The 25,605-nt window shown below is 38.4% G+C and overlaps 2 protein-coding genes across 2 annotated transcripts in view; both read left to right on the forward strand.

Annotated features, from left to right (window-relative positions):
* Positions 1–7,380, forward strand: part of piezo1 (piezo-type mechanosensitive ion channel component 1) — a 79,864-nt gene extending 72,484 nt beyond the window's left edge. Inside the window, exons 50-54 of the mRNA XM_054599755.1 lie at positions 193–315; positions 422–501; positions 1,046–1,235; positions 2,163–2,304; positions 2,444–7,380. Coding sequence (XP_054455730.1) covers positions 193–315; positions 422–501; positions 1,046–1,235; positions 2,163–2,304; positions 2,444–2,572 — 664 coding nt within the window. The 3' untranslated portion in view covers positions 2,573–7,380. The remainder of the gene's footprint in view (positions 1–192; positions 316–421; positions 502–1,045; positions 1,236–2,162; positions 2,305–2,443) is intronic.
* A 2,239-nt stretch (positions 7,381–9,619) lies between these two features.
* tm9sf2 (transmembrane 9 superfamily member 2) lies at positions 9,620–24,341 on the forward strand. Its single transcript, XM_054600334.1, has 17 exons — positions 9,620–9,874; positions 11,189–11,256; positions 11,850–11,943; positions 12,955–13,082; positions 14,873–15,002; positions 15,464–15,588; positions 16,115–16,226; positions 16,544–16,623; positions 17,319–17,427; positions 17,677–17,809; positions 18,125–18,244; positions 18,401–18,458; positions 18,595–18,754; positions 18,885–19,036; positions 19,709–19,820; positions 20,422–20,593; positions 21,474–24,341. Exons 1-17 carry the CDS (start codon positions 9,758–9,760, stop codon positions 21,539–21,541), a joined length of 1,938 nt encoding a protein of 645 aa, XP_054456309.1. The 5' UTR covers positions 9,620–9,757; the 3' UTR covers positions 21,542–24,341.
* The last annotated feature ends 1,264 nt before the right edge of the window (positions 24,342–25,605 follow it).

A 25,605-nucleotide genomic window follows, 5' to 3' on the forward strand; every position in this document is an offset into this window, starting at 1 on the left:
CTGTAGCACATACAAACCACGTTGAGTATAAGTGAAAGGAAACGTGTCCTATGAGATACTGTCAGATATTACAAGACCTATTATATGGATAGCTATTAAATCTAATGGCCTTTGCTTTTTAATATGTTTTTTGCTTCTAGAGGCTGACTGCATCCATCTCTCTTTCTTTCTCAATGTTTCTTTCTCTGACAGGGACTTAGGTAAAGGAGGGACGGTGGAACACACATTTGACAAACACTCTATAGACCTGGAACCTGGAAACCCAGTCCGAGCAGATCTGGCTTCACTACTGGTTGGCAATCGCACCGAGCCTGTGTAGGTTTACTCTCTGGAAGGATGTTTTATGTAAACATTAGTTTTTTTGTGTTTTAGATAATACATATAGTGGAATCTTACAAATAGTGTCTTGTCTCTTTCCCAGGCATGTTCCTCATATGCTCCCTAACTTCATCCGTGCCCCCAATGGAGCTGAGGCTAAACCAGTCGCTCAACTTTATAAAGGTGTGAGTTCATTTAGTTTCTGTATAAATATAAGCAATTTAAGATTTTTTCATAGCATGAAACAAATTACAGGCAGAATAATTTTCATCAGTCATGGAAAGGGCAACCAAAATACCCAAATCAGTTAAGTACAGTAGAGCGTAATAGTTCTAGCATGATCAAGTCAGAAGTATTAAGCAGTTCTTTCATAAGGAAAGAACTGCTCAATTTCATTATGTCATTGACAAAAGTTGTCTAGTCCATGCAGTGACTTTATAACATTTGAGCATATCCTGTAGTAACATAATGTAACAATTATTTTTGCCTGTTTGGGTGATTGCAGCATTGGCAGCATGGTGACCAGCATTACATTTTTTTTTGGCAATTTTATTTTATTTATAGAGCCCAAAAGTTACAAAACAGAAATTGAGGGGGCTTCAACCCCCCCTTATTAGAATTATTATACATACATAGTCTTAGACTGGGTATTTATCTTTGGGTATTTATGTCTTGTATTCAAACATCAAAGTATCTGTTTAAACACAGCTGATTGTTTTTCTTGTAGGTAATGAAGATGGTTACCTGGATATAACCCTGTCCCTGAAGAGTGACAGGTCACTGAATGGCAGTGGGAACCAGGAGTGGTGGGACATTGCCATTGCAGGTTGTGCGTCCTCCTCGTGTGGGGTTTTACCCATAGTCATATTCAATGACAAAGTCAGTCCACCTAGCCTGGGTTTCCTGGCTGGATATGGGTAAGGAACCCACACTAACAAACATTTTACAAGGGTTGGATATATATACATTTTTAATATTCATAGAATAAAAGAAGCCATAAAAATAAGTTAAAGATGGTCCAGGATCAGGATCAGGATCAGGATCAGTTCCCTTTGGATCCAGCAAAAATCTTGGAATAAACACCAGAGCCCCCTCCACTGAACAAAGGGGATGCACAGGCATATAAAAGTCAACAAATCATCCATCCATTCTTCCATTTCAACTGCTTATTTGGGTACAGGTGCAGCAGACTTAGCTTTGTATTCCAGACGTCCCTTTGACGAAGAAATGGGAATGGCCATTCTCAAAGGGTTCCCTGGACCTTGTACCTCAAAATATCTGGTTCTATGGGAATCCAAAAAGATGCCCTTTAACATACATGTCCATTTCATTGTAGTAAGACCATTTTTTTCAAACTTGACGTCATTGTATATAAAGACCTGTTGTGACCTCTTTACAACAATAAACTAAAGACCCAGGGCATTCAGAGGCTGTATGGCTTTCCTATGTATATTGAATAATAAGGGTGTTTCCAAAACAGAAGTGCTTGCCATCCAATTGCCAAAAAATGCAATTCTTGCAGAAATCTCCAGATGTCAACAGTTTTGGATACCAAATCACAGCATGTATTTTCTATGTGTAACTCATGGTCTTGGTATTTTAGTTGGGTATTATATATATCATTTCTAGAGTGGTAAAAAAGGTTAAACTTCACCAAATCAGTGTAACAAATGGTATCAACCCAAAAACTGCAGCCGTCTTGGTTAGCAGCCCCATGGGATTCGGCTTTTGATATCCATACTGTTCCCTTATGCGCATTAAATATTTTAAACAACAATTGTGAGTTGTGTTCTTCCACACTTCCTAAATGACTATTATTTTCCTTTTCTTTTCTCTCCTTTCAGGATCATGGGTCTGTATGTGTCTGTGGTCTTAGTCATTGGGAAGTTTGTGCGTGGCTTCTTCAGTGAGATCTCCCATTCCATCATGTTTGAGGAGCTGCCCTGTGTTGACCGCATCCTGAAGCTTTGCACAGACATCTTTCTGGTTAGTGTGCAGTGTGTGCATATTAACACAAACATTCTGTATTCACTGTAATCGTGCACACACATGAATGTTGGAAGTGTTGTGGAAAATTATTTATTTGTAATCCTCATCCACAAGCTAATGTTTCTGTGTGATTCAGGTGCGTGAGACAGGAGAGCTGGAGCTAGAAGAGGAACTTTATTCCAAACTGATCTTCCTCTATCGATCTCCAGAGACTATGATCAAATGGACCAGGGACATGCACAGCCGAGACAATGACAGATACTGACTGACTGCAACAGGTGACATTATGTTTGCTTGTAATACCATACAGTGAAATCTGAAGCACATTGCAAAGATGTCCAGCCGAAGGAAGGCTTCTTGAGAAAACTCCTTACCAGACTTGAAATTGGGAGATGTACACTAATAGACGTACTGTATGAAACATTACCTGTTGCTAGACACCTATTGCGGTTCTTCACAGCTACCTGAGCACTTTCATGAAACCACCTTACACTACAGACTATTGAGAGTGCAATTGCAGTTTCACTGTGGATAGGATGGATTACAGCTGGATGTCTGTCCTGCAGGATTCTGACATAATGTCCCTGGAATACACAGTTAGAGGTCAAATCGAGCTGTTTTAATGGCAAGGGTCAAAGGTCAAACAGAAAAGATACTACTTAAGTCCTTATCACACCAGGGGCATTTTTTCGTGTGATTCATTTGCACATTAATATGTTTTTTGAATTGTTTTTGTCATTAGTACTTTCACACAGAACGTGAATACTACGCGGCTAAAGTGTGGCGTTTTCATTTCATAACGGGGCTGATTTCTCTGAGCTTTCGCACTGCAAATTAAGGCATCAACCAATCACGTTGTGCGGAATTGATTTAGTGGTGCCTATATTTATGAAAAAACAATGCAGGGTCTCCATAGTCCAATCCAAGATGGCAAGCTTTATCACTCTCTTCATGACGAAGGCAGCGCAGGCTAGATTCACTCCTTCAGTTCTCACCCTTCACAATCAATGCCCTAGACATATAATAATCGCAGGCAAGTATTTCGCATTTTTGTGTTGTCTTTTCATCATGCCCCCGTTGTTTAAAGGCCTTTAGGAATATTTTTTTTAATATATCTTTTTGTAAATTTCACGTGTGTGCAGCAACCATGTTTGTTTGACTTTACATCATGAACCGATGCATGACAGAACAGGTCTGATTTAAAGGGCCATTTTAGTTTTATTTCCCTTGTCAGCAAAATTCAGAGTTGTCAGAGTTTGGACTAATCAAAAGCAGGTTTTTGAATTCCCAGGCAAAGGAATAGAAATGGAAATGGCATGAACCCTACACTACCAAGTTAAAAAAATTGTTGTCACTATTCTGTTGGCTCACAGACCTGTTCATCTTAAGAATCAAACTCATTGTCTTAAGAAAAAACAGAACAAAATACAGAATTGCGCTGCAAAAAGTTTTCATGACCTCAGAAACAGTTTCCAAGGGACAGTTTAACTTAATGCTTAAGGCTAAGATGCGTTTATGTTGGGCTTTTGAAGTTATTTAACTCAGTTATCAGTCAGTGGTGTTTAAATGTAGTTACTTTGTTTTGGATTTTTTTTAACAATGGGATCTTATGATTCAGATATCATTGCAGATGTCTGCTGTTAACCTAGCGTTAGCCTTTTTTATATTATTAGCGTGCAAATTAAGAAAATCTGACGGAATTTACACAATTCATTTTTAAACAAGCTAACGTTATGTTGGCTGGCTATATTTAGGCTACTAACAGACTTGTTACCAAGTAACATTAATGGATGAAAATAAGTTGCAGATGGTTTAATTGATGGCGTTACCTCAGTTACAGTGCACATTACAATTTAGGGTTATTTGAATTACCTAAATTTACCATACTAATTTAATGTTGTTACAGTATAATGTGGTAAGATATACTATATATATTTAAGTTGGAATAATTCTACATATGATTTGCAGTATTATGTTTTATTACAAACAATGGTTATTACATAATTATTTATACCATTTAACTGCTATTTTATTTATATATTTATATTTGTAACATTTGAAATTGCTATTTCATGTCCCCTTAGCCGAGGAGTTATTTTAGTTCCCACCTTGCATGGAACAGATGTGAGTGTTATAGACTAGTGACTAGACTGGTGTTTATGAACCCACAAAATGGAAGCTTTGGAGAACGCTGCAGACTCTGTTTTAGTTTGAAAACGCCCAGACTAAATTGCAAACTCTGGATTCGGGTGGAAACAGAGACTTTTGAAAAAGATTATGCAGACACCCAAGTTCTTTTATGATTTTTCATGCCCCTATCATGTGACCCTTTTCTGGAAGAAAGCAAACAACATCCGCTTGACTACTAGGGGTTAATTCAAAAAGAATAATGAACAACAGGTGTTGCTGGCTTTGTTATCTATGTTTGCAGCTGTTGTGCAGTTAAATGAAGCATTTTTCAATGCCACTTCTGCCTACATGCGAAGGATGCAAGCTATTACTTAAGCGATTTGTGACCATTCCTGTGTCCAGCAGCGTAATCCAGTTGACTGTTTACACCTGCATGTGCATGCCCAGTGTACATGAATGGTCATGTGATATGCATTTTCAGGGTTCAGTATAGAAGGTGTGGTATATTGTTCACTTGATTGTTGTTTGATTGTAATGCTTACTTATGCTTTTTGGACCTCTGTGAACATGTTCCTTTTCTAGGTGTTGCAGTGTGTAGGCTCATGGATATGATAGAAAAAAAGAGAATGAACACTGCATGAACAAACCATCGTAATACAACTTGCTTATCCCTTACTACGGGTTCTGAAATAGACATAATGTTTTGCCCTTAAGCAGCTACGCTACACTTGAAGCAAAACAATTACGAGTTTATTCTTGACAGATTAATAGAATGAGCAGGCTAATAATAAGATAAGATAAAATAAGATAATCCTTTATTAGTCCCGCTAATAAAGGCTAACCTAGTTTTCCGCCCTGTGCATCACTTTTAAGTGTCCCCTTGAAACTGTTTTTGTTGTCATGTGAGCTACTTCCAGATGTTTTTTGCATTTTGTTGTTTTTCCTCTATTTGCTGTGTTTTTTCTAAATGCTGTTTGTACTGTCAAATTGGGGAAGTGTTTTGTCTATTTGCCTGTTTTTTCTTAATCTGCAGTAGGCTGAACTCTAAGAGGCACTGTATGTTGCATTGAAAGCTTTTTCTCTGTTCTAGATAGCACAAAGCAGTTTAATTTTCTAAATAAAAGTACAGACATGATCGAATGATTGGACTATAAGGGAGAGGAGATACAGTTTAACCAGCCATGGTGTTGTGTTGGCAATATAATGCAAATAGTTGTTTACCTCTTTGTTAAATGAGTCGGGGGGGAAAAGATTGCGCGCATGGTCTTTTCTCACTTTCAAGACATTTCTGCGCATTAAAAGACAGAACTGCCTCAAGGTTTTGAACAGCCAAAGTACTTACTGTGTTTTTACTGACTTAGCGTTACCCTCCAAGTGTAAGATAGGTTATATTAATCTAAACAAACACTCAAAATATTTTAGTGCCAACCTTCTCTAAACTTTTAGAAAGTTGTTGCTATAAGAAGAGAAAAAAAAATCATGTAAAGAAATCTAAGTGGCTGAATCCAGCTGATGACTGTGAAAATGTCCACTGTGACAGCTTCCCTGGCTCACTAAGATGTAGCTAATAAAGCACGGCTGTCTGTTGTTATTGGCCTGTTGTTTGTCAATGGTAAATGGTTAATGTACTTGTATTTCTAATCCTACCACCACTTAAAGAGCTTTAAAACTACATGTCATCATTCACCCATTGACACCCATTCATAAACTGATGGCAGGGGCTACCATGAAACATGCACATCAGGACTCTGACTAACCATTCATACCCATTCATACAATGCAGGTACAGCCTGTGGGAGCCTTTCAGGGTTTAGTGTCTTGGCCAAGGACACATTGGAGCCAGGGATCGTACCGCCGAGAAAGTGCAGTGACGAAGAGTTCAAGATTCTACTGATGACTCTTAATTGAACGTTTCCACCAACTTTGACTTCTGTGTGTTTTCCCGTGGAAAGAAAGGTCAGGACAATTTTTCTCCGAACAACTTCAAGAACATCTGCCGTTGTGGTCAAGACTGGGAAATGGACTTGTTACACAATGGGCAATATGTAGACATAGCAGCATATCTTTGAAAGCTTGTATGCAGCATTAGTCAGACTGTGTACCTCTGTCACAGCCGGTGACATCATCTGGTTATATTATAACAGTCCAGAGACATTACACAACTTCAGCATTAAAGTTTGATCTTAACTCGAGGACCACCTACTGGCTTTTTCCAGACCTTGCAGTCTTCTTGCTGAGAGCGGTTTTGAACTGGTGTTCACAGACAGCTGATATTATCTATTTCTGCTGTTCAGTATCTTGTCTGAGTTCTGGTATTTTGTCCACCTCATCAATGAGGTGAGAACAAATAACAGAAACGCCTCCCTGCACCACAAACTACATCCTCCAAAATAATCAAACAACACCCAAAAACTCAAACAGTTTAAACAAAAACTAAACATTAAAGCCTTCATAAAATGAGTATTTATTGCAGAAATGTTCTTTTAGACTGCATTAGTTTAGCTAGGTGTAGGCCTACTTAAAAGATTGTCAACCGATGAGACCTTGTGGGGCTCAGAGGGTAGAACAGGTCGTCGCTTAACCACAAGTGGACGATACAATCCCTGTCTCGTACTTTACGCATGTCAAAGAATCTTTGAACGAGACACCGAACCCCAATATCCTTCCCAGGCTTAGGATGCTTAGAATGCTTTGGATGGGTTAAATCAAGAGGTCAGATTTCATGTATGTATGTGATGATTGTAATAAAGTTAAACTGAGTGTATATAACATTGTATATTTCAATTTTTTCAGATTCAACCTCTTCCACAGCTTAAACATTTGAATACATTACCCAATTGAACCTTTGAGTTAAAATTATATTTGTCACACAACAAATTATATATTTTTCTCAAATGCATTAGCCCTAATCATGGTATGGTTCTCTTGTGTCAGCTTTTTAACGGTGAGACATGTTTCTTCACATTTTCTTATCCACAGGTTGGCTTACTAATACTACTCTTTTTTTAACAGTTTGTTGGAGAGACAGCTTTCCCTCTATTTGCCCCAAGCACCTCCTTTATACCTCTGTCTTTAGAGACAATAATGGGAATTTTCATATACTCAACTGGGATTCGTTTAAGTTATTGGGGTTGCTTAACTATATTGCTAACAATACATTTCTGTTTATGATTGGCTGTTTGATGTTTGGATTGATCCCTTTTCAGGAAGTGAACCACACACCATGGACATTTATTTAAAGTGCTGGCATAGAGGGGAAATTTCCTGAATATATTGAAGAGTTTACCTCATGTTTCCTGTAATATGAAGCATACAAATTAACATATCAGATTAAATGTGAATTCATGCACAGAAATAAGGCTATTAAATTTAGCAAAAAGGTATAATCCTTAATTGCACTGCTCCGGTTGCTGCTTTCATCTTGTGATTACTATGCTACATGGCCTGGTATGAGATGTGAAAAAAAAAAACATTTTGTGATTAAGCCAAATATTAAATGTTTTGTGTAATAAATGCCTCAATTTCTGGTACTGAATCAGTAGTTCTGTAGTGTCTCCAAGTAGTGTCTCCAAGCTAAATTTTTAATGCAATTATTCTCATGTTCAAAGCAGAGCAAAGAACATACACTTATATTTGTGAAGTTGTTTTACGTTACGTTATAAACTATAACTATAAATGACAAATTGAGGCTGAATTCTATATTTTGCTTTGGTTCCAATGTCCAGGTACAGTATATACAAGCTGGCTCACTGTCACGCTGTCGTGGCTTACTTGGACACTTGAATAGAATGGAGCCATCATGAGTGGCTACACTCAGCTTTTCTTCAATTCATTTTTCTTTATTTACATCTCAAAGCTCACTCTCTGGGGAGCAGTACATTTGGACATTCAAGAATTATTCATAATTTAGTTAAACAATGTTATTTTCATCTTAATGGCACATTGCATTATGGGAGAAAGCAGTGTGCATGCCATGGACACCACTTTTTGTGCCATTGTAAAGTTTTTGAGGGCTCCCTATAGTGGATAAATTAATACTGAGAATTCAGACACCCCAATAAAATGAAAGACAGTAAATATAGTGCACTAAATAGCAAATAGTCATTTTGGACACAGAACCATACAAAATATATGTATATGTTTATTTCAACTAGCTGACACACTTGCAGAAGCAAACTCTTAAAACTCCTCAAAGGGTATCATGCATAGAAGAATACAAAAAGCTTGGTGTGATGGCATCTCATTGCAAAAAGTTTTGACACAGCACTAAGAACTACATTACCATCTTGTGGAAAGCAGTTAGATGTTGTGCCTCTGTTTTGAAGAATGGTTGAGGGTAAAGGACAATAAATCAAATGGAGAGCAGCTCCTTCATCTTTGGTATTAATAATCTTTAACTTTTCACCAGCACTTCGTAAAAACCCCATTTTCACATTGCACCACTCACAGGGGACTGCTAATGGTCCAGACGCTTAGGATGAGGTGTCTTTTTGGTCGCTTGTACTCACAAATTTTATTGATATTTCTTATTATCTTCAAATCTTCATGCAGTCGAAACAAAATTAATTAGTGGGATTCATTCTTGTAGGCTTACACACAATTCACAAAAATGATCATTGTTAAAGTAAGCATAGGCCTATCTCACATTTAAGATAAGATAAGATAAGATAATCCTTTATTAGTCCCGCAGCGGGGAAATTTGCAGACTTACAACAGCATAGAGTAAAGTGCACACAAGAGACATAGTAGAAGAAGACAAGATACAAATAAAAAATAAAAAATGAAAAATAAAATAAAACAAGTATTATAAATAAGCAATAAAAAAAACAGTAGAAAAAACAACAATAACTGAAATATTATATTTACAGACAGAGAAAAAAACAACAACTATTTTAACTATTATTTTAACTATTCCATCACTTCCAAAAATGAATGTTCATGTTAAAATGTTATAATTTATTCTAATGATTTTTTTGAGTTAGGCTTACAATGTGTGTGCATCTTGCAAACATCACAACATCCCAATGCCAATGTTAGTCCTACCAGACCTCCTGACCCACCACTCCACACCAGTTGGCGGCAGTAATGCACCAATTCGTTGTTTGCCAACCGCCAATGAGAATGCTCCATTTCACGAAGCAGCACTTCCGGCTTGTGACGTGTTGGCTGCTGCAGAACCGGAAGCTGGTGGTGGCTGTCCAGTGTAGACGTCACAGATGCGGTGTGAACTGCGAAGAGGAGCAATTTAGCTGAATCTAAATCTACAGTGAAGGTTAGCAGGTTAACAGGTGTACAGGTGAGCAGGTGAACAGGTGAGGAGATGTTGCGTTGGCTGCTGGGAGCTGCGCTGCTGGCTCCAGCGGTCGGCTTCTACCTCCCGGGTCTGGCACCTGTGAGCTTCTGTGAGCCTGGGAAAGACCAAGTCCCAGACTGCAAGGTAAACACAACACCGATCACCTGTGCAGCTTTAGCAGCCAGGTGTCGATAACAACATCACTGAATATCCGGTACAAACTGCAACCACCGAACAATACACAGAAGGCATTAGCTGAGCTTATGTAACTGTATGTGAGTCGGCTAACGTTAGCCAAAACAAACAGCAAAGCTAACGGGTACCAGGATATCTAACCTAGCTTACTTTAGCTGTACAGCCTTAGCTAAATACATCAAAGTACCTTGGATAATCTGGACATCAAGTTTATAAGAGATATTTCCAGATTGTACTGACTCCTGGTGGCTTCATTAGAATGTTAAAAAGTAAATGATTCCCAACTGTTCTGCCCAAAGCAAGAGCTTTATAATAAGACAAGCCACTGATAGGGTTTCTAGACATGTTATTATTATATTATTATATTCCTTTATTGATCCCCATGGGGGGAATTCAAGTGTTGCAGCAGCTCAACTACACAGACATAGACAATAAATACACATACTATACAACTACACAGACAATAAATACACATACTATACAACTACACAGACAATAAATACACATACTATACAACTACACAGACAATAAATACACATACTATACAACTACACAGACAATAAATACACATACACAAGACAATACAACAATAAATACACATACTATACAACTACACAGACAATAAATACACATACTATACAACTACACAGACAATAAATACACATACTATACAACTACACAGACAATAAATACACATACTATACAACTACACAGACAATAAATACACATACTATACAACTACACAGACAATAAATACAACTATACAACTATACAACAGACAATAAATACACATACTATACAACTACACAGACAATAAATACACATACTATACAACTACACAGACAATAAATACACATACTATACAACTACACAATAAATACACATACATACAACTACACAGACAATAAATACACATACTATACAACTACACAGACAATAAATACACATACTATACAACTACACAGACAATAAATACACATACTATACAACTACACAGACAATAAATACACATACTATACAACTACACAGACAATAAATACACATACTATACAACAAACTAACTAACTGGACTAACTACTACCACTAACTAGTAAACTAAACGATTGAAAAGTAAAAAGGCTTTACAGTCGAAGTCGAAGCTTCATTCATTATGTTGACACCAACCAATCAAGAATCAATAGCCAACAACATGAAAATGAAAGGCTGGTCTGAGCAATCCTGCTGTCTTGCTAATATGTGTCTATCTGCTTTGTTTTATTCTAGTCGACCATTGAGCTGTTTGTGAACAGGTTGGATTCAGTGGAGTCTGTTCTGCCTTATGAATATACTGCGTAAGTGTTGTTTCTTTGTATTAGTTGTTTTTCATTTATACCTTTTTGGAGTTATTCCCTCAGGCTACACAACTTGCTTCTCTGTGCATTATTTTGGTCCAAAAGCATTGAAGAATTAACTGTTGCAGTTTAAAGCTGAAGTTGATAAATAGATCAATATTGAGCCGTTTCATCCATTTAAATGCATAAACTATAAAAGAGACAACTTTTCTTCTGTTATAAGTGGTTTACTCTTGTTTTATCAAGGCTTTATTCAAACAAGATGTAATGTAAATAGTACATTTTTGTTATGAAAAATCATTATTGTGCACATAACTGGATGTAGATTTGCTTCACTCACCAGACCCAAAAAAGAAACGATAATAGGTTGAATGGCTGCTTGGAACAGAAAAAGTTACTTTACCAACAATGCATCACTTGTCTTATTTAATTCAGGGGAGTTTCAGCAGTGTTTCTGTACTAATGGAAACAACTCTACTTCTTAACCGTTTTGATTTCCCTCCATCAACTGGAAATATACTGCGTAATGTTAAATAAAGGTGTTCAATGTATTCTACCCTAACATTCTGAACAGTCGCCTCCGGTTTGTGCAGGTTTGACTTCTGCTCAGAGAAAACAATGAAACGACCATCAGAGAATCTGGGCCAGGTTCTTTTTGGGGAGAGGATCGAACCCTCACCATACAAGGTAACACACATCTACAGAAACACACACAAAGACACACACACTGAAAGCAACAAACATTGAGAAAGTGACTCATTTACTCACTGTTGTAGCAATATTGAATTCCAGTAATGAAGATCTTTCAGTCCCTATGTTTACATACACAAAAATACAAATAGAAGGTGGTTGTTTGCAGCAGCAAGCCATTAATCTGAGGCCAGATGCAGAAAATTGGATTATAGCTGGAACAACTTGTGGGCTCATGGGATAGAGTGGGTCCTCCCCTATTCACAAGGTTTGCAGTTCGATCCCCGGCTCCTCCTCTCCGGATGTCTTTGAGCGAGACACTGAACCAAAAGTTGCTCCCCGGGCCTCCTGAATGTGATGTTAAAAAGTAATGAATTTAAGCTCTAGGACTATATTATGCTGGGGTGGGCGGTATACCACAAATTAATCCCATTACATTTATGGGGCAGGCACATCCTTCCAAAACGCATGTAGGCCAAGACATGCTTTTCATTTTTATTTAGAGACAATAAACACATTTGAAATATATTTTACTCTCTTAAGATATGTTCCCTTACGTTGCAAAAAGACAGAAAATTGGTACCCCTTTTTCAAATTTTGTAATACTGTAATATAATAACGTCAACACAAAACTCCCCAAAAATTCTGTGATTAAAAATTTAATTTAAAAGTAAATCGCCAGCCCCTATGAAGGAACAGGCAAAAAAATTCCCTAGGTCGTCCCCAGGCTAATGAATAACATTACAGGTAAGGGGTTAAGAATTAGACATTTAATCACAAAAATGATATCACACTGCCATCATGGTCAGTGTGTTGAAAAAAACGATCTAGATAATCTCTTTCAATGAGACATGACACAATGTCAGAAAAACTAATATTTCCAATTTGTTTTGTTGTAAATTTAGCATAGTGGAGAATGATGTATTATTAATAGTGATGGCAAACCAAAAAAAAGAGTTGTTAGAGTGTAAAAGAGCACACACAAACTAACTGTTTCCTGTGTGTCAGTTTGAGTTTAAGAAACCTGTGGCGTGTCAGAAGGTGTGTACCAGAACCTACAACACCGACAACCCGTCAGACAAAGCCAAACTGGACTTCCTCAAGAAAGGCATGTTACTCAACTACCAGCATCACTGGTACGTATGATTCACTGATATACGCATATCATAAAGTGAAAGAAAATGCATCCACACTTTTAGAGACTCGCACATACACCAAAACACATCACACGTGTGATGTGGAAAACTTGTAATTCTTGTCAAGCTTCATTTTGATAAATAGTAGAACACACAAGATAAGTTGGTTTGATCAGTTTTCCTTGCTTGTATATATGTTTGAAAGAGTTGTAAGGGAAGCGTAATGTTCCTGTGAGTGTGTTATCAGCCAACACAACGAGGTTCAGATCACGAGGTTAAGGGTGTAAAACAGCCATGGGATTTTGAGGAGTCAGAACTGTTATCAATCCCTGTTGTTCAATAGACAAGGTACAAATACTGCAACAGTATAGCCCTCTGGACAAAAGTAGATGTGAGTGGAGGCTGAAAAGGAAGTATGCTAGCTCAAAAAAAAGGCAAGATGCAGCTTAAACTGTCAGTGTTCTAGCATTATTTTAACATCTCCCCAAGTGAACAATGACAACAACAGAACTGATCCAACTAGACCAAAGAACACATGAAATTTGCAACAACATCTAAGCACCTCGAAACAATTTCCCATCAAGAAACTCTGACTAAACAGTTTTTGTCCTAGGTGGCTAAAATTTGACTTTTGGAAGTCAATCGTTGTTAAGTTGTGTGTTTGTGCTCTTGCCGATTTTCAAAAAGGGGGTGTTGAGTGAGAGCGATTCACATACCATGACTGTTTGTAGTTGCCACTCCTGGGAGGCATCATTGCAGTCAGCAGCTACTTTTTCATTAGTGACTGTTTGCCTCGCCCCGTGCACTTTAGCCCTGCCCCTTTCACAGGTGCCCCTTTCATTTTGTGTCCCGACGACACCTTTGATAGGTGTCCTTTTTCATTGGTTTGGGTAACCCCTGCCCCCTATACTTAAGCCATGCTCACTTTCATAATTCAGATGAATGCGCGTACATGGTCGCAGCTATGGGAATTCAAACTTATTTTTATGCCTCCGTGCTGGCAATAGCCGTGGCAGGAGGCATTATGTTTTCGGGGTATTTGTCCGTCCGTCCGGTCCATTCTTGTGAGTGCCATGTGTCCCACCTTGACCAAAATTTCTTTAAAATTGTACATTAACTATAGATGCACCGTTGGCTCGTCTACCGGACTAAACTGGCTGGTTTTCAGCTGATCTGCCTCAACCGGTGACCGGCCAGGCAGTCTCAAATCTCTGATTATTTGCTGGTCGCATTTACTAACATGTGCACCATTATTGTTTGATTTCGGCAAAAAGCAGCACAGACGTTGATGTCACAACCTTAGAGGAACAACTTTTAAAACATTTGGAACAACTAACTTTATGAGACACTAATTACATTGCAATCTATTGCCATGCATGCTACTCAGAGTTATCACAGTGATAGGGTCCTCTGCAAACATTTCTGTAAAAAGAGAATTATTGTTATAATAAACATCACAATCCAATACAATTAAGTTTAATAAAAACTGGGCGTTTCTGACTGTTTCTACTGGCCGTTAGCAGTTGTAGGTGAACTGCGAGGAGATTAAGAGAGAGTGAGATGGCCAGGACGTGGGCGATAGATGGTCTGGTAGTGGATTGATTGACTAAATCTTGTCAATAAAGGAAAAAATTAATAGACGCTTATCCCTTCCTTGAAGCAAACAAGCTCTGCCAGTCTCTAGCAGGTGGCGTGTGAAAGACCAAGTATTTTCCGCTGTTGTCAGTGTACGCTGTGTACATTAGTGAGCATCACAGGCTTTTGTTTCTTGTGTGTGTTTCTGTGTGAAGGATTGTGGATAACATGCCAGTCACCTGGTGCTATGATGTTGAAGATGGACAGAAGTTCTGTAATCCTGGTTTCCCTATTGGCTGTTTCGTCACAGAAGCAGGTCGGCCCAAAGATGCCTGCGTGGTGAACGTGAGTGGGTTGCACATGGACACACACAAAGCCCTCTTTAACGGTATAAGTAACATTTTAATCAATCCAGCATATTCTCAGAAGACTGTAGGATATGTAAATAAGAACATTAGACAGTGGTCTCTGTTACATCAGCATCAATGAGACGTTTACGCTGTTGGCAGCTACTCCGTACTTCAACATTAGGGTTTTAAGGCCACTTTGCATAGAATCCATCAAATTATTGTCATACATTTTTTTTATTTTTTTTAAACAAGTCAATCTTCAGTTTCTATGGGTCAGATTTGCTGTTGGGTTGAAACGGGTCAGCGACATGCATCACTGTCTGACACGGTGTCTTTTGCACTTGTTTCTGCCCCCAATGTTAGAATGCTTCATATCTTACACATAGATGTTACTGTATTAGCAAATTATAACCCTGTCTGTTCCTTGAACCTTTGTGTCTCAATATTGTTTTCCAGTCTAACTTTAATGAAAAGGATGCTTTTTACATCTTTAACCATGTGGACATCACCATCCATTACCACATCGTTGAGCATGAACAACTGGGAGCGCGATTGGTTGCTGCCAAGATTGAACCCAAAAGGTGACAGTTTTAGCTGGTATGGAGCTATCTATGATATGGAGCTGTCCTGAACAAATGACCTTACATATCATAAGTAAAACATCCACCTGTCATACAGTTTGGCATCCTGATGTCATCTTCACTCTTTATATTGCATATGTTATTATGCATTGGTTATAATGTTACATTTTTCAGAAACTCATACTGTTTATATTGTTTCATTGTTGCACTCCTTAATTTCGAACATTTTGAAAAATAAATGTACCGGTAAGCATTCTGGAGCGAGGCACCTATGACTTTTAGCTCAATGTGTCGTATGGGGTAGTTTTACATTTGTGTGATCTACCCAAACTTTTTGGGGATGCTACTCTGGCGCTGTCCACTGGTATAAAAGCCATTCGCTCCACCGACTAGTAGAATGTTGTGGTATAAATTAGCATTCTTGGAGGTCCTGTCTGTATTGTGATCAGATCTCAATTTGCAAATTGGATAACTGGTAAACTTTACTTCTTTAATCTATTTATTTTGCCTCTCTTTCTCTATATAGCTATGACAACCCTAACGAAGAAAGCCCTGCTTGTTCTGGGGGGCCCAAGTTCCTGAAAAACAAACATACAGGATTGTTTGAGATCCCATACACCTACTCTGTCAACTTTGTGGTTCGTACTATAGTGCCGTCTCTGTGTGTTTAATGCTGTTTTTATTAGGCTCTAAAGAAGACCATGGCTAGAAACTGAAAATGGACCCATGCTCGAATGTGGAGAAAGTAAAAAAACTTAATGACACTCTTGTAGTTATGATGTTTAAAGACATTTGCTGAAATAGAGAAATTACAAGTATGTATACTGAGTAAATACATTTAACTCACATTAAATTCACCTTGGGACACCACCCTTCAAAAAGGGAAATTATAGTTTTGTTAGTCCTTGACTTGTAAACTGCCACCGTAATAAAGTGTTTATGTTTGCGTGTGTAGGAAGACAAGAATATTCGTTGGGCGTCTAGATGGGACTACATCCTGGAGTCGATGCCTCACACCAACATCCAGTGGTTCAGGTAAGTCTCGAAACACAGAATTTGCAGCGACGATATGATTTATGAATATTTATGTTTGCAAGAATGAATTGTGGTTTTGAGCCCATGCTCATGAATTTTCTGCCACTTATGTTTGGAAGTTCATTAACAAAATGTGTTGACACAAAGTCAAGTGATCAGTTTACTCAAGATTTGAGAGCTTGCAGGGACAGATGTGGAATAGCTGACCCAGGTTTTGTGAGGAAGCAAGCTTCTGGATCTGAGTAATCAATAAGGGCCTTCTTTGCCAGATCGTCTAAGCTGCATTCTCTCAGTTTGAGCACTCTAAGTCAGGGCAGAGCAAACTCCTCTGGATTACAAATGTGGGACTTCGGTTTCTCTGTCCATTGCTGACCGTGACAGCACAGTGTAACAGTCTCATCATTCCCAAAGAATTCATGTCCATGTTTGTCAGTTTTCAATGACAGCAAGCTTACAGTTTAGTGCAGACTTATAGCAGTCATCAGTATTTTGACTTAAAAATGCCTCTTTAATGATATCACAGTGTCATTGATTCCTTCAAACCATTGGTCAACCCTGGTGTCTATTAGCTGACCTGTTGCTGACCTGTTGTCGACCTGTTGTCTCAATCCACTGATGCCACATTAATTAATTAATGAGCCAAATTAGTTAAACCACAATAACTAATTTGGCTTGGGTGTTTTTTTTATCCCCAGCATAATGAACTCATTGGTGATTGTGTTGTTCCTGTCTGGAATGGTAGCTATGATCATGCTGAGGACTCTGCATAAAGATATCGCCAGATACAATCAGATGGACTCTGTGGTGAGTACCTGACTGTGTGTCTTAAAGGATCACTTCTGATTAATGATATGAAGCTGCGGTCGAAAAGTTTGCAAATAGTTCTAAGTTCATAGTTACAGCAATGATGAACTAACTTTCTATTCACTATCTTATTAAACATAATCATAAATAGCAATCATGGCACTACTGGAAGGTGACACAATGATGATGGACATAAGGGGCAGAGCTGTGTTGTTCTCATCATATCTGCTTATCTATCTTGTTCTCCAGGAGGATGCTCAGGAGGAGTTTGGATGGAAGTTGGTCCATGGAGATGTTTTCCGACCTCCCAGGAAGGGAATGCTGCTGTCTGTTTTCCTCGGCTCTGGAACCCAGATCTTCATTATGACCTTTGTCACCCTTTGTATGTCTTTTTTTATCTTCATGATTGTTGATATGATTGTTTCAAAAACAGATGCTTCCCCAGAGATAATCAAAACATTCATTTTGGACCCGTCAGATTTTAAAGATTATTCATATACTATCATAATATTTTTTTGTTGGAAAAGCAATGCTCATATTCTGCACCTTTTTTAAAGTTCTTTGAAAGTTCTATGTTTTTTAAAAGATGTGTCTACAAAAAAAAATGTATGAATCAATATTTAACCTAAACAATCCAGTATTAGTATGGCCTTACTTCTCCTAACTCCAAATGTAATAATGTATCCCCCCTTTCCAGTCTTTGCCTGTCTTGGGTTCCTCTCTCCAGCAAACCGTGGGGCTCTGATGACATGTGCTGTTGTTCTCTGGGTTCTTCTGGGAACTCCTGCTGGATATGTGGCTGCTCGACTTTACAAATGTAAGTGAGAGAGGAAAAGGTGTTTTTATGTTGGCGGAAAAAAAAGAATATTGAGAAAAATGATTACAGGTAGAGCTGCAGCGAGCGATTATTTTCCTAATCCAGTTTAATTTTATTTCTATAAATCCTTTGTCTTTTTGTTTGGTTAATTGTCAGCTTTTGGAGGAGAGAAATGGAAGACCAACGTTCTGCTGACAGCCTTCCTCTGTCCTGGGTAAGACTGTTTATGACTGGCTCAAACACTGAACATAATACTGGACTCAACACCTGGGTAGAAGGTTACTACATGAGAAAGACACAACTACTTGTTTCCACTCATTAACTCCTCTACCGTTCTCTTTTTTTTTCAGGGTGGTGTTTGCAGATTTCTTTGTGATGAACTTGATCCTGTGGGGTGAAGGCTCTTCAGCAGCCATGCCATTTGGGACCCTGGTAGCCATATTGGCTCTTTGGTTCTGTATCTCAGTGCCTCTTACCTTTATAGGAGCATACTTTGGCTTCAAGAAGGCAGTAAGTAAATATAAATGTACATCCATTCATAAGAAATACATTGTGTAATCATTTATTTTTTTTGTAACTATTTCGGGGTGTACCCATGTTTGATTCTCGTCTCTTTCTCCGCTGTGACTTATTGTTTAAGGGTATCGAGCACCCAGTGCGGACCAATCAGATTCCTCGTCAAGTCCCAGAGCAGTCATTCTACACAAAGCCTTTCCCTGGTATCATCATGGGAGGAATTCTGCCTTTTGGATGTATATTTATTCAGCTGTTCTTCATATTAAACTCCATCTGGTGAGAATGAATAAAAAGTTACAATTCATAGAAAGTCTTAATCCAATTTGCCAGCAAAGTTTTTGCTACTTAATGTTATTATGGAAAGCTGAGAATCAGTTCAGTTCTTCTCAGTCAGAGCTGTGATGCGACTCACAACCTATGAAAGCCTGAAACACATGAACAGGTATTAAAACTAGCCCTTCTAGATATAATTAGCACAATTCTGCAACTGAAACCGATTTTGATTGGGTAGAATGAGTATGACAAATAGAACAGAATAACCTCAAGTATAACTTTTTTGTAAAATTTAGTTTCATACTTTTAGATTATAGTGGGACTTTATCCATATGTTTTTGAGTAAATGGGATTGTTTTCCTAATTAAGTGTATTTTTCTATTACTGGAAAGTTGCTCATTAAAAGAAATTACCTGACTTTTCATCAACTTTAACTTTGACACGAAAAACCCCAAATGAATAATCTAATTTGGCAGAACTAGAGATTAATGGCATCTCAAGGTGTGAAAACAAATGCCTAAACAGAATAGGCAGTGATACAGAAGATTTTTTTTAAATCTCTATCGCCAAATATTGTGGAAAAACAACCAATAAGATATATTTCATGCAGTGATGTGTTTGATCAGCTGTCTTTACTGTAGTCCAGTTAAGGACATATTTCTGCCTGTCTTCCAGGTCCCATCAGATGTACTACATGTTTGGCTTCCTTTTCCTTGTCTTCATCATCCTGGTCATCACCTGCTCCGAGGCCACCATCCTGCTTTGCTACTTCCACTTATGTGCCGAGGTAAACAGCATGATCAATGCAATACCTTACCACTACCATACATTATGGTTAAGGGACCAAATGAATACTGACGTTTTTGAAATTGAAGATGTTAACACCAGCATTTTTTTTTTTCTATGAGAGCAGTAATAAACTATCCAATTTACCCAGACTGCTCAGCCCTGGTTAGTGCCAAAGTCAACAGAAAGATGGCAAAGTGAACTATAGGCCAACACCACAGGTGAAGTTTATAAGATCACAGTGTTATTTTGACCGGCTCTCCCGTCATTTCAGCAGTTGGGTTAAACTTTATGTATTCTTTCCCTGCTGTTGGTTAGTAGTTGACTGTAAAGTTTGATGACTGTAAATGTAGATTGTGTACAACCAGTAGAGGTGAAATGCTGCCCCTTATTCTATAGGATAGATTTTATTCTGATTTCTGTGTTCTTGGGATTGATTTAACACTCGCCACCATTGACAGGCAGTTAATGGCTGTGGAAACCAGGCTCTGTATCACAGGGGACACTCACTCTTTTGACCACTTCAGTCAGGGCCTCAATTTACAAAACTGAGTGTTTCTTCCCATACATCTCAACTCTGGCTGTTGTCTTCATTTTCACAGGACTACCATTGGCAGTGGCGTTCCTTCCTGACCAGCGGCTTCACTGCTGTCTATTTCCTGGTCTACGCCATTCATTACTTCTTCTCTAAGCTGCAAATTACTGGACTGGCCAGCACCATCCTGTACTTCGGATACACAATGGTTATGGCTCTCATCTTTTTCCTATTTACAGGTACGTATATGAAAAAGAACGGAAGGATGATGGTTAATGTATTTTTCCATTTTGGTTCTCGTGGCTGTTATCTTTCTACTACTGCATACAGCTACAAAATGAATTATTGGGGTAAAAGGAAGGATCTCAGTTAAGAGGTAGGACAATCTTGCTGTCAGGATGGAGGTGTCATTTCTAGATCGTTAGCACTTGACCGATTGATGATATACAGTATAACAGTATCTGAGGGCAGAGGCTATTAAGTCTCGTTCATCTGGACAGACTTCAATCCCTTTTCCAGTCGAAAACTTATTCATCAGATATATTATTTATATAATATAATTCACCAAACCCAAGTCCAATATTCACTCTTCCTTTGGCTTTTGTACGGTCTCTACCAACTCCTGAGCCTCTAAATGCTCCACTATATTACTACTATAAGTTCCTCTGTCTACTGTTTGTTGCTGAGCAGGTAGTGTACAGTGGGCTTATAAGAGCATCTCCAAGTTCATATGCAAACAGATGTTTAAGGGTGTTTCTACATCAATGTCTTTCTCACTTTGGCAGTGGATATGCTTATGCACATGTGCCCAGTTCTACAATGATGGGTTAGATAAAACTGACAAAAAGAAAATAATTCATATTGCTTAAATAAAGAAAAAGACTAAATAAGAATTAAACGAGACTAGCCTTGGATCAAGTAATGTTAAACAGTGAGTCTTGTAGTGTCGTGACATTGCAACAGGTTGAGAGTTACAGTGTTAAAGAAAATGTATGAATGACTCTTGTTGAGTCATTGGTGAAGACCCACTGCCCCTCTACCTCACGTGCGTATACATTGGTCAAGAAAAAGGTAATTTGATGTAGCTCAAATTTAAAGGTGTATCTTCTCTGTCCTCAGGTTCAATCGGCTTCTTTGCCTGTTTTTGGTTTGTTACCAAGATCTACAGTGTGGTCAAAGTGGACTGAAGATTCCAAACTCTCAAGACTATTGAGTGGCAACTGTTTGTCTCGCATAAACCTCTGGAACGTTCAGCACTGTCAAACTGAACTGAACTTTACAATGTGAACCTTCACCTCCCATTTCTCAAGCAGAGAGAACTGTGCCTCCGACAGACGACAACTGTCTTTCTTTGTGAGCATGTGACTGGGTTGTCATTTTGAACAAAGAGTATCTATCTGCATATAATCTGAATAAGCCTGTTCCCAGTATGTGATACATAGAAAGTCAGCTCATACCATGCCACCTTTCACACAGTGCAGTGACCCACAGCTGGACTGTGCTGAGAGCGTGTCAGCCATCATGTCATGCATTTAAGTTTTTATTTGTTTCATGATCCATGCACACTGTGTTTGCAGATGTAGAGGGAAATTGCAGTCGGGCAAATAAAGCTGTGGGGCTCTGCTTCTTATCAGCTGCTTTTTCAGACCAGTCCTGTTAAAATGTGCCCTTGTCACCATTTTGCGTCTAACACGTGTTCCAAAAATGTGTTAACGTCCACATTTCCACACCAAAGGGTTCAATAGGGATTTTCCAAATTATTGTTGAACAGTTTTCATTTCTGTGAAGTGAGGGGTGGATTGCTGATGAATCCTGCTGATTACAGAAAGCCAAAGTCCAGTCTCACTTTGGTGGAGGCGACTTGTCCTTGCAACTAATGCAAACTGAAAAATTGTGGCATTGTTGGGATGTATTTTTACAAAGGTCCCTGGAACCTTGTGCTTTCCTGTTCTGTCAGTTTTTCACAATTTGTTACATGCATTTCTCTATACTGAGCTCACTTTTAAAAAACATCTACATGGTTCTCTTAAACAACATGCTTCCCTTGGCTTTATTTTCCTAAACTTCAGTCATTCTAGTGATGCAGTACAAAACAAATGTGTACATGTGCATGCCGAGGACAGCCTCAGATCTAGATACACAGCAGTGCAAGTGAACCCTTCTGTATTTGGCCACAAGCTTTCATGGAGATCAGACCTTATGTTCGCTCTGACCCCTTTCATAGAGGTAATCCAGGAATGTAATTAATATGTTTGTTTTTTAGATGTTGATGTAGAAAATTGCAGTCTAATTTATGATGGGCTTTAACATATATTTAACTAAAAGTTTAAATTATATTTAACAGTGTTCAAGCACTATGTGACAATGCACTAAAAGCACTGTAAAGCCATATATTTGGAAGTTGAGTATTAGTGAACCAATTTAAGAAATTTGAAAGATGTCGATTACTTTTTATTGCTCTACCAGAAAAATAACAATCGACTGCTGTTTTGCTCAATGAAAATCTTTGAAAAATAATTAATTCAGAACTAACTGTAACCAACTGTAAAAAACAATATATACATGTGTATTCTGAGCCATAAGTGAAGTTCGAGAGACAAGAGATTAAACAGGCAGAAATTTCCTCCCCTAGTCCAATCACCGTCCCTCACAACCCAACACCACACACCATACTATTGCTTCGGTATCAAGTCAGGAATAAATACATTTCTTTACCTTGTCAGTGTGAAATTGGTGAAAGTCATTCTTGTGAGAGCCAACCAACATAAGACAAACTCACATCCTTTGTGAAGTCAGTTTCTTTGACAAACTGACTGACTGCTTATTATTTTCAGCTCTTGTAAGTTGGTTTTCCCTTGTTAGAAAAGTTCTGTAGAACTGCACGGTTTGATGTGATTCAGTGAAGCAGGACATGAATCAGAGGCTTTACCTTGACCTTTTTACCTTAATTGCGTTTGAAACGTGTTTTGTAAGTAATTATGCCATACGTACTGACATTTTATATTCCTGAAGCCAAAGAAAAGCATGGATTAATTAATTGATTCTTGTTTGAATTTGGAATTACCCTATATTAAACTTTTGTCTGAGTTGTTTTTTTTTCTGTTTTTTTATCAATTAAATAATCACATTTAAGGTTTCAAGATGGAGGCTTTCTAAGAATTGTGAGTTGGAGCTTGATTAAGTCACAAGGGACACAAGAATGTGTGAATGTATGGCTCCATTGACAGTTGTTGCTCTGGTCACTGAAGGTTCAGATAATATTTAATAGGTTGTGAAAGCTACTGTCAAATAGCTCTAGCTCAATGACAGTTCTATGTGATGGAGATTTTCCTCCATGTCATTGTGTTGCAACATAGGAGAATTCATCCATCTGCATTTTAATAAATTAAGTAAATTATTTGTTTGAATGAGCAGCTGATGAAGTGATATAAGCCGTCTGTGTATTGTTTGATCGTTTGCTAAAGCACTGCTTACAGAATTACAATTTGTGATGTTACTTCTGCCTTCTTGTTATCGCTATAGACAGATTGTACATCCCTCATCACCGATCTAACTGATGGGTTCAGGAGTTGGCAATGCCTTGATGTTGCAATGGTTTTGTGTGGTTGCCGGTCTACAACAAAAGCTGAGAGGCAGACTGTTCAACACTGGTCAGTTTTTATAACGTAAGCTTTAGTGACCAAAATATTACATTCATCTCTTTAGAGCTAGATGACAGTGCCGGACCAGAAAATTGGGCTTTTGTGGTTGATATACACTGCCTATAAAAAAAAGTTTTCACATACCCTTTGAAGTTTCCATGTTTTAGAATTTTAAAAAGGAACGAACAGATATAGGACTAATGTCCTTAAGGATCAGAATATATTGATAATTCAAAGAAAGTGTGCTGGAATGCTGACAACTGTAATTGCAAAGCATTGCTGAAATACAGAAGTATTATAACGCAGACATTTCAGACAGTTCTGAAAAACCTAAAAAAAACCTGTAATTTAAACAAGCTGCCAGACTGCACTACCCAAAAAAGGTAAGCGCTGAATACATTTTTAGAGATGCTGTAAGCTAAACTGTAATACTGTCAAAAGGTGGAGGTTGAAATTATTTAACTGAAAAGACTGAAAGAAGAAATACTTTGTTCTAGAAAAAAGTTGACTGTCCTTAAGGAGCAAAACGTTTTGACATTTGAATCGTGTCTTTAGCTGAAAGTATTGCTATTTCTATAAAGAAATAGGTGGCAGGAGAATTTAGTCGGTCAGGATCAATGTGGCTCACTTGATGTCTTGTATACAGTGGGGCAAAAAAGTATTTAGTCAGCCACCAATTGTGCAAGTTCTCCCACTTAAAAAGATGAGAGACGCCTGTAATTTTCATCATAGGTACACAAGAATCCAGGAAATCACATTGTAGGATTTTTAATGAATTAATTGGTAAATTCCTCGGTAAAATAAGTATTTGGTCACCTACAAACAAGCAAGATTTCTGGCTCTCACAGACCTGTAACTTCTTCTTTAAGAGGCTCCTCTGTCCTCCACTCGTTACCTGTATTAATGGCACCTGTTTGAACTTGATCAGTATAAAAGACACCTGTCCACAACCTCAAACAGTCACACTCCAAACTCCACTATGGCCAAGACCAAAGAGCTGTCAAAGGACACCAGAAACAAAACTGTAGACCTGCACCAGGCTGGGAAGACTGAATCTGCAATAGGTAAGCAGCTTGGTGTGAAGAAATCAACTGTGGGAGCAATTATTAGAAAATGGAAGACATACAAGACCACTGATAATCTCCCTCGATCTGGGGCTCCACGCAAGATCTCACCCCGTGGGGCCAAAATGATCACAAGAACGGTGAACAAAACTCCCAGAAGCACACGGGGGACCTAGTGAATGACCTGCAGAGAGCTGGGACCAAAGTAACAAAGGCTACCATCAGTAACACACTACGCCGCCAGGGACTCAAATCCTGCAGTGCCAGACGTGTCCCCCTGCTTAAGCCAGTACATGTCCAGGCCCGTCTGAAGTTTGCTAGAGAGCATTTGGATGATCCAGAAGAGGATTGGGAGAATGTCATATGGTCAGATGAAACCAAAATAGAACTTTTTGGTAAAAACTCAACTCGTCGTGTTTGGAGGAGAAAGAATGCCGAGTTGCATCCAAAGAACACCATACCTACTGTGAAGCATGGGGGTGGAAACATCATGCTTTGGGGCTGTTTTTCTGCAAGGGGACCAGGACGACTGATCCGTGTAAAGGA

Source organism: Anoplopoma fimbria, chromosome 6, assembly GCF_027596085.1.
Source record: "Anoplopoma fimbria isolate UVic2021 breed Golden Eagle Sablefish chromosome 6, Afim_UVic_2022, whole genome shotgun sequence".
Taxonomy (NCBI): domain Eukaryota; kingdom Metazoa; phylum Chordata; class Actinopteri; order Perciformes; family Anoplopomatidae; genus Anoplopoma; species Anoplopoma fimbria.